This window comes from Camellia sinensis, chromosome 14 (genome assembly GCF_055761805.1).
Source record: "Camellia sinensis isolate YWXY chromosome 14, ASM5576180v1, whole genome shotgun sequence".
NCBI lineage: Eukaryota > Viridiplantae > Streptophyta > Magnoliopsida > Ericales > Theaceae > Camellia > Camellia sinensis.
In genome coordinates, this window is record NC_138974.1 from 133,262,177 (window position 1) to 133,272,402 (window position 10,226).

Genomic DNA, 10,226 nt, shown 5'->3' on the forward strand with positions numbered 1-10,226 from the left:
GGTGGCCCGAGTTTGGGTCTGGGCCTACCCCGGGCCGCGGGCGAGCTTCGTGTAGCGGACAAGTTTTACACTCCTATCAATGTTAATGTTAACATGTCAAGGTGAATATTCACATTGTCACGGGTCGGGCCAAGCCCGCCTTGGGCTGCAATCGGGCTTCGGGCCGCCCACGGGCTGCGGGCCAATTTTACACTCCTATCAATGTAAATGTTAACATGTCAATGTGAATATTCACATTGCCAACGGCCCAGGCTTGCCCTGGCCCGAGGTCAGGCTTCGGGCTGCCCATGGGTCACGGGCCAATTGTACACTCTTATCAATGTGAATGTTAACATGTCAATGTGAATATTCACATTGTCAACAGGCCGGGCCGGGCCCGCCCCGGGTCACCTACGGGCCGTGGACGGGTTACGGGCAGCCACGGGGTGCGGGCTAATTTTACACTCTTATCAATGTGCATTTTAATATGTCAATGTGAATATTCACATTGTCACGGGTCGGGCCAAGCCCGCCTCGGGCTGCGGTCGGGCTTCGGGCCGCCCATGGGCTACGGGCCAATTTTATACTCTTATCAATGTGAATGTTAACATGTCAATGTGAATATTCACATTGTCAACAGGCCGGGCCGGGCCGGGCCCGCCCCGGGCCGCGGGCGGGCTTTTGGCCATCCATAGGCCGCGGGCCAATTTTATACCCTTATCAATGTGAATGTTAACATGTCAATGTGAATATTCACATTGTCAACGGGCTGGACCGGGCCCGCCCATGGGCCGCGGGCGGGTTTCGCGCCGCCACGGGACGGGGGCCAATTTTACACTCCTATTAATGTGAATGTTAACATGTCAATGTGAATATTCACATTGTCAACGGGCCGGGCCTGGTCGAGTCGGGCCCGCCCTGGGCTGCTGTCTAGTTTTATACTCTTATCAATGTGAATGTTAACATGTCAATGTGAACATTCACATTGTCAACAGGCCGGGCCGGGCCCGCCTACGGTTCGTGGGCAGGTTTCAGGCCGCTACGAGACGCGGGCTAATTTTACACTCCTATCAATGTGAATGTTAACATGTCAATGTGAATATTCACATTGTCAACGGGCCGGGCCGAGTCCGCCCCGGGCTGCGGGCGGGCTTATGGCCGCCCATGGGCCGCGGCCCAATTTTATACTTTTATCAATGTGAATGTTAACATGTCAATGTGAATATTCACATTGTCAACGAGTCGGACCGGGCCCGCCCCGGGCCGCCCATGGGCCGCGGGCGGGTTTCGCGCCGCCACGGGACGAGGGCCAATTTTACACTCCTATTAATGTGTATTTTAACATGTCAATGTGAATATTCACATTGTCAACGGGCCGGGCCCGCCCGCGAGGGCGGGTTTCGGGCCTCCCACGGGCCAATTTACATTCCTATAAATGTGAATTTTAAAATATGAATGTTCACATCATTAAATTGTTAATCGTTGAAAAAATATTTATAAAGGTATCAAAATTAAATATAAGGGCATAAGTGTCCAAGAAAATAGTGTAAATCAAGAAAATAAATTTTATGGAATAAAACTATACATACATGGGACTAAATGGGTTAAAAAATTCCTTTATGGACTTCTTAGATTAAAATACTTCTAAATTGAATTTATCAATAAAAATCTCATTTATTTTTAATAAAATAAAATAAAATCGATGACAGGTATAATAAATAAAATGAATAAAGAGTTTGAGCTTTTTTGAATTTACCAAATAAAAATTAGAAGATTCTGTTTGCATGCTGACAGTGATAGAAAACAGTACCCGCCATTAGCCATGTCATAAAGATAAGAACATGTAACCAACATTATTATTCTTGCCAGGTTGGCCTAGCTAGCAAAATTTAAAGTCTGGGGTGGTGTGCTTTATTTAAGTTTCAGATTCAATATTTATTAGTAGCAATAATTTTTTTAGTTTTGGGGCCATGTTTATATAGATATTTGCCTGATTCTAAATGTGATCCCCGTAAATGGATAAATGTGTGGTGTGGTTAATTTTTAAGGTGTACATAAATTAGGCTCACACTTAATTATAAAAAAAATATAAAAATTAAAAAAATATTATAAATCTTAAAAAATTTATCAAATTTTCTATCAAAGCTTGAAATTTATACAAACTCACATCTGTATGAGTCTTACATTTATATAAAAATTTTAATAAAAAATTTAATAATTTATTTAAAATCCCTAACATAATTCAAAAAATTATTCTCGCCTCTTTAAGCCTCCGTTTGGGAAGTGGATTGGCTTTTTGACTTTTTTAGTCTGGGTTAAAAAACTTAGTTTGGGAATGACTTTTTGATTTTTTGACTTTTTTAATTTTTTTTTGTGAAAGAAGAGTGTAATGATTATGGGTTAGATGTGATATTTTATTTTTTATGACTAAAATAATATATTTTATCTTTTGTGATTAAAATAGTCAAAAAAAAATCTGGAATAACTCTTCCCAAATGGGCTCTAAATTGTCAATTATTGTCGAGCAGATCAATGCACTGAAGCAATATGTGCAAATCATAATCACAAGAACATTGACAATCCAGCCACATATGTTATCTTTTATAAAGTTGGTTAAAAGTCACTTCTCAACTTTTAATTTACTTTTTTCTTTTATAAAAAAATCAAAATAAGTCAAAAAATAATTTTTAACTATCTTTTCAAAACATTCCTGATGTAAGTTTGAATTCATTCCATTTATCTAATAAAAATAAAGGTAAATTACAAACACATCTTTTGAGATTTACTTAAATTATAAATTACTTTTTATAATTTTAGAAATTATATTATGTCTCTAAGATTTCTAATTTCATAACAAATAGATCATTTTATTAATAAATTATCAAGTTAAGTAATAATTTTTAATAATGTTAAAATTTTATTTCAATTAATAATTCAAATAATAATATTATTATTATATATGTGAACAGTTTGAAATTTTACTTTTTTAATTAATTCTGTTAAATAAAAAATTCTGACAAGAAAGTATTTGTAATTTTTTTATATCACAGAGGACAATTCGGGCTTGTTTGGTTTGTGTTTGTAGAGTAGTTTTTGAGATAAAAAGTACGAAAATTTGTTTGGTTTGCCTTTTTTCAGAAATGATTTTGGAAAATTGTTTTGGAGAGAGAGTTTTAAAAAAGTGATTGATTTGATGTGTATGAGAGAGAGAGTGATTTTGGAAAGAAGCAAACCAAACAAAATTTTAAGATTTTTTTTTGAAAAAATTTGTTTGGTTTGATTCCTCTTGAAAATTTGTTTGTAAAGAATTTTTCTCAAAAATTTTTCCCCAAAACAAACCAAACAAGCCCTTCGTATTTTAAGCAATTTTGAAGGGATATATTTGTAATTTACCCCTAAAAATAAATAATCACATTAAATTCAATATTGACTTTAAAAAAAAAAAAGCATATGTGGGAATAAATTATCAGGTGTGTTTTGTTTATATTTTGAGATAAATTTTCAAATTTTTTTTTGGAAAGAGAGTTTAGAAATTTTTTTGGTTTGTTTAGTTGTATATTTTGAAAATAATTTTGGAATATGAGAGTTTGGGATAATTTAATATTTTATTGTAATTGAGTAGATGTGTGTGAGAGAGAAAAAGTGATTGATTGACGTATAGGAGAAAGAAATTGATTTTGAAATTTTTTTTAAAAAATTTTAACCCAATAAAATTTAAATTTTTTTTTCTAAAAAATTATATCTTCCAATACAAACCAAAGGAGCCCATCATCTCTAGAATTGGATGAAACCATTTTTTTTCTTTCTTTGTTGTGTATGTGTGGCCTCGAGAGCATCTCCAACCCAATCCTCTCACTAAAAGGATGAAAATAATTTTTTTTATTCAAAAAGTAAATATAGAATATGTCACTATTCATTCAAACTCCAATTACAAATCTTCGCAACCTTTCATCCTTCCTTCATCAAAAAGTAATTTTTGTTCATTAACAAATATGTAATTTTAAAATTTTTGTAAATATATTTAATATTATACTCATTTTAAAGGTATGATTTCATACTTTTTAATGATGCTAATTTTATAAAAATTAAATTTACATATTAAAAGTTATTTGTAATATAATAAAAAATATAGAATGAATAGTGTTTTGGAGGGGATCCTCTATCTTGCATCCTCCCTCCAAATATGAAGGATCAACTCATCCTCCTTCCAAATAGAAATGGATTTAGAGGATGGGTTGGAGGAGTAAATCCTTCATACGTACAGTTATGGAGGATGTATTGGAAATGCTCTGAGCTATGATAAAAGCGAGTCAAATTGTATTTCAATGGATGTGATCATAGGATAATACTAGATCAACTTTTGCGATGAAATTTCCACCCAGCTCAGCATCAATAGCACTGTACTTTTCTTCCATTGATGAAACCGTTAAGATAATTGGCCCAAAACTAGTCGAAACTTTTAGATAAGGCCCTGAATATTGGGCCTAATTTATTCGGTCCAAAATATTTCACATCGAAAATTGACTTGGGTTAAACTTAACAAGCCTGATTAGTTATGAAGCCCTAACTTTTCCCTTTCCCTGCAAAATAAAACCATACGAGTGAACCCTAGTTCCCCGGTGTGTGCAAGAAATTTCGGATTCAGCATCAACAATGGTTATCTTCGCCTTCAAAACCCTAAGAACTAATTTCTATCAACGCTTTATTTTATCTTTGATTTAAGTGATTTGTTGACATATTATTGAACAATGGTGATAGGGTATCGATCTGAAAGTCGGTGGGAAGACCAAGAAGACCAAGTGGACCGCCCCAAAATCCAATGATATCTATCTCAAGCTTCTCGTCAAGGTCTCTACTTTCTCTATCTATACATATGTATATGTATAAATTCAATTTTTTTTTAATACTGAATTTCATGGTGTTTGATATGTGATCAGCTGAATCATTTTCTGGTGAGGAGAACAGGAAGCAATTTCAATGCGGTGATACTGAAGCGGCTTTTCATGAGCAAGACCAACAAGCCTCCTCTCTCCCTCTTCCGCTTGATTCGTTTCATGCAGGGAAAGGTGCCTCTCTCTCTCTCTCTCTATATATATATATATATATATATTAGGGGTGCGGGCGGTTTGGTTTTGGACGGTTCATTTTGTGATTTGGACTCGTATTTATGCAGTTTAGAAAAAAATGAACCCACAACCTCCCCTCTATGCGGATTGCTGCTTGTGCAAATATGATTCGCAGATGTGCGAACGGTTTGCGGATTGAATTTTTAAAAAAAAAAAAATTTTTTTTGGATTTTTTTTGGGGAAATTTGGCTATAAATCCCATTTACCTTCCTTTCATTGTTAAAAGGATTAAGAAAAAAATTATACTTTCTAAACCCCTTCATAATTATAAAGTCTTACATAAATGACAAAATTTATTATTTAAATATTTTATCAGACTATTATACCCTCAACTAAATCTTCCCGCCTTCTTCACTTTTTCTCATCTTCATCTTCTTCTCCAATTTGTCATCGACCACTGCTACTGTAGATAAAGAGGCTGAAGATCGCGAATGCCATGCTTGCGACCTCAAAGTTGGTCCCAACGGTTAGAGATCTGGTCAAGGTTATCAAGGCTTGAGGTTCAAGGAATTGACATATATATATATATATATATATAGTCACATATCAATCTCTTACTTGATTGATTATGCACATAAATATATAGAAATCTAAATAGATTTTGAATAAGAGGTAGTGGTGTTGTTGGATCATTTGTCTCTCTCTCGACAGGCTTTGTACAAGCTTTTATTGAAAGTAACAGAAGAAACAAACGCAAAATGCCTCGAATATTCACCATTGAAATTATCTATGTTTTGTGAAAATGTATTTCGAGATTAAATTTTTTTATTATTTTTTATTTTTTATACTGAGAAATGGGTTGTGTTGATTTGAACATTGAATTATAGTAATTTTTTTTTTCAAAGTAAAATTTTACTTAAAATCATAATAAATTTTACTCTAATTCAGAGTAAAATTGTACTTTCAGATTAAAATTTTACTCTGACTCAAAGTAAAATTGTACTTTCAGAGTAAAGTTTTATTCTGATTCAGAGTAAAATTTTACTCTGAAATTTTACTTTGGTTAAAAACATGTTGATTTGCTTAACAATGTAAAATTTTACTTTGAATCATAGTAAACTTTACTCTGAAATATACTGTGAAGATGACTTAATAGGAGAGTTGATAAATATGAGGGTAATGTAGTAAAAGAAATAAGTTTTAAAATATTATGGGGTTTTGAAAATACCTATATAATTCTTGTCCTTTTGAAAGACAAATTAGACAGTGAGGGGTCTATCACCAAATCTCGCCTTTTTTTCTTGTCATTTTGTAAATATTTATTTTGAGCAATTTTCCTCCCATTTTCTAAAATGCTCAACAATAATAATTAATGAATTAAAACTTATAAAATTTAAAACACAACAAAATCAATTTCTAACACAAGCAAATCATTTAAAATTTTAACATTTTAAATAAAATCATAAACTAAAACAAGTACATTTTTCAAAATTCTAAACTAAATCATCAAAATCATTTACTATCCAATAATACAATTATAGTAAAATCATTTAAAATCCTAAATTTACCTAAAAGTAATTCTTTATTAACTTTTACATTAATTCAAAATGTAATAATAAAATAATAATAAATTATTGTCAAATTTTATCCAATTCAAACTCATTAAATTAAATAAAAACATTTGTAAACTCGCAAACTCCATCATGAATCAGATCCAACTTTCAAAAATTCAAATTCTAATTCTATCCATATAACCTTGCACAAAAACAAACTGAAAAATATGTAATTTAATCTTCGATCTCATAATTCCTTTGACAAAAAAAGTGTAAAATAATAAAGTAGTGATACGATAAACAAATATGTATATATTGCATCTCAATATAGTAAGAAAATGTGTTGAGTATATGAAAAATTTACAAATAAGCAAATGGTTATTAGAGTTTAATTATAGTATCAATATTATAGGTTGAACTTGAAGGTGAGCTTGACTCCAAAGTATCTAATTAGGAATCAACAAGAGAAGATCAATAAAACCTAAATAATAAAATGAACAATACAAATAAAAATGAAGATAAAAAAATTCACATATTATTCGAGTCATATTGCTCAAAAATATGTAGGATAGGATGAATAAATTAAAAAAAAAAAGTCTTAAGTGTGGACGGATTATTGCGGGTGTAGGTAAGTAAAACCCACAACTTACAATAATACCATATTTTAAATCCCATCCGTTCATATTGTGTCTGTAAAATCACTTATTTGTATATGGATCGATTTAAGTTGGGCGGGTTGAACAGCTCGAATAACCCTATGCCTAACCTTAATATGTATTACTGAATATTCTCCCCATGTCTTGTTTTGGTTTTGTTTGGAACGAGGAATTCACAAAGAAAATGGAATGGGAAAGGGAAGTGAGAAGGAAAATAAACATTACATAAGTTTCTCACCTATTGCCGTCGTACTTTTTTCCCACTCATTGTTTCCATAGTAACCAAGCAAGAAATAGCGATTTCTTTTGCATTTTATTTTATTTTTAGGTAAATTATAAATACATCCCTTTAGATTTACTTAAAATATGAATTTTTTTTATGTGATTTAAAAAATTACAAATACCTCTCTATCAAATTTTTTTATTTAATATAATTAATTGAAAAAATGAAGTTTCTAACTGTTTATCTATACAATAATAAAATTATCTAAATTATTTATTGAAATAAAATTTTAACATTATTAAAAACTGTTAATTAACTTGATAATTTATTAACAAAAGGATCTATTTGTTATGAAATTAAAAATCTTATGAGGAATAATCTAATTTCTAGAACTATAGGGATGATTTGTAATTTAAGTAAATCTCAAAGGATGTATTCGTAATTTATTCTTTATTTTTTTAATCAAATATTGAATATTTCCCTTGCTTCGGATTTTGGAAAAAAGTGAAAATGTATTATGAGCGGAAAATCTTTTTTATAAGCTCCCAATAAGGATAAATGCAAAATTCCATTTGGATCTAATAATGAATAACATAAAGTGAAGAAAAAAAAAAATTACTAAGGTTGCCTTTGGTTGAGTCTTGTAAATATGAATTGAGAGTATGAGTTGTATTTTCAGTTTGTGAGTTGTGAAATTATGATTTGAGTGTAAAAAATTTATTTGGTTATGATTTTTGAATAGAGTGTTGAATTGTATGTGAAATTAAATTTTGAATGTTTGATGTGATATGCGAAATAAGAAAATTTATTTGGTAATAAGTTTTCAAAATAGTTTTTAAAACTTAATTCAATTCATAATTGATAATCAAACACACAACTGATAACTCGATATCTGTATTTTTGATCAACAGCCATAACCAAACTATTTTTAAAATACTCAAATAAAAAAATGATTTTTTTTTCAATTAATTGTTTTTAAGTAATTTTTTGAATAATTTTTTTTTTCATATAACTTCTATGTCAATTATTTTATGTCAATTAATTTTTCTGTTAATTTATTTTTTAGGTCTATATAAACATTAAAAATATTAAAAGTATTTTAAAAATATTCCGAAAATCAAAATATTAAAAATATTCCGAAAATCAAAATATTTACAATTAAAATATCAAAATATTAAAATATTTTTATGAAAATTAAAATATTAAAAATATTTCTATAAAATAAAATAAAATATTTAAAATAAAAATTAAATTGTTTTTGGGGTTTAAAAAAAGTTTTGAATTGTGTGTTTGGTTATGAGTTTTGAAAAGTAATGATTATATTTTGAAATGAGTTTTTGAAAAATGAGTGTAAAATTATGATTTGAAAGTTGTAACCAAATACCACACTTAAATCAGTGATAGAACTATGTTTTGAAATATGAACCAAACAGAACCTAAGGCTTTAAAGTGGCTTCATTTTTTTTTTTTTGTTAAAATGATTGCTCCAACTTTCAGTTTTAAATGTTCTTTGATTATTCTTCTTTTCAAAAGCCAAATGGGGACTCAGAATTTTAACTTGTTTTTCTTATTTTTTATTAACATTGTTTCTGGTTCCACACACACACCCCCCCCCCCCCCCCCCCCCCCCAACAGCAGGATGCTAAGATTGCTGTGGTTGTTGGGACCGTTACCGATGACATTCGGGCATATGAAGTCCCTGCTTTGAAGGTGACTGCACTGAGGTTCACCGAAACAGCAAGAGCCAGGATTGAGAAGGCTGGTGGTGAGTGCCTCACATTTGACCAGCTCGCCCTTAGAGCGCCACTTGGACAGCACGGTTTGTATTTCAATCTTGTTGGTTTGTGCTTCTGCAATGTTGTCTAGTTCATATGTGTCGAATGTATTGTTTTGGCCCTGAAGGATTTTGCTGTTGAAACTGAAAATTGAGATGGGTCGAATGGCAATATAAGGTGTCTTGGGTACAACAGTAAGGCTGAAATTGCTGGCTTTTTGTGATATTTGATATGCCATTGACAATTGGGTAATCCTGGAATTTAATCAGAATGTTTTTGATTTGCAATTGAAATGCATTCAATTAGTATTTGATGGTTCGTTAAGAACATCTCACTGTATGAGCTTGTAACTACTTTAGGCACAGACCCCAGCTAGGGTTGCAAATTGGGTGGGCTTAACCTGATCAACCTGAGCCTAGTTTGATTTTTTTTAGGACTTAGACAAGATATTTTTAAATTCGGTACATGCTTGGGTAAAAATTCAGAAGCCCAGATTAAATTTAGACGGGCTTAAGTAAAAACTTCAAACAATCTAAGTAACCCGAAACCCGAATTATGCATATATAAAAATATAAAAATATTAAATATACATATAAAATATTAGCCATTACATGATATTAATGTAATTTAGATTATTAAATCATATTAAATATATATATATACAAGTAACACAAAATCTTATATTTAGGCATCGGAGAGGTTTCCGGCACACACCCGCCGGCTAGCTCACGTTTATATTTTCAGGTGACAAATCGACGTCGTACGGAGGAGCGTGGACTTGGTCAACAGGATTATACGAGGAGAATTATTTCTTCCTCGTACAATTGGCGCCGTCTGTGGGAAGAACAGACAAGAACAAAAACCTCTTGACTAAGCTTCTCATTTTCTCATTCAATGGCACACATTGAAGACTTGCCACAGTCCGCCGTCGACGGACTAACTCCAGAGGGGGGCGCAAGGCGTGAAGGATTACC

The 10,226-nt window shown here is 31.8% G+C and overlaps 1 protein-coding gene across 1 annotated transcript; it reads left to right on the top strand.

The window, feature by feature from the left end:
• The first annotated feature begins 4,344 nt into the window (after positions 1-4,344).
• LOC114321737 (large ribosomal subunit protein eL18x-like) lies at positions 4,345-9,490 on the top strand. Its single transcript, XM_082905281.1, has 5 exons — positions 4,345-4,417; positions 4,592-4,635; positions 4,738-4,827; positions 4,917-5,045; positions 9,116-9,490. Exons 1-5 carry the CDS (start codon positions 4,345-4,347, stop codon positions 9,341-9,343), a joined length of 564 nt encoding a protein of 187 aa, XP_082761407.1. The 3' UTR covers positions 9,344-9,490.
• Positions 9,491-10,226: the final 736 nt, after the last annotated feature.

Coding starts and splice junctions, on each gene's coding strand:
- LOC114321737 (XM_082905281.1), top strand. CDS start 4,345: ATGAAATTTCCACCCAGCTCAGCATCAATAGCACTGTACTTTTCTTCC. Junction 4,418..4,591: donor TGAAACCGTTAAGATAATTG/GCCCAAAACTAG, acceptor AGTGAACCCTAG/TTCCCCGGTGTGTGCAAGAA. Junction 4,828..4,916: donor ATCTCAAGCTTCTCGTCAAG/GTCTCTACTTTC, acceptor ATATGTGATCAG/CTGAATCATTTTCTGGTGAG.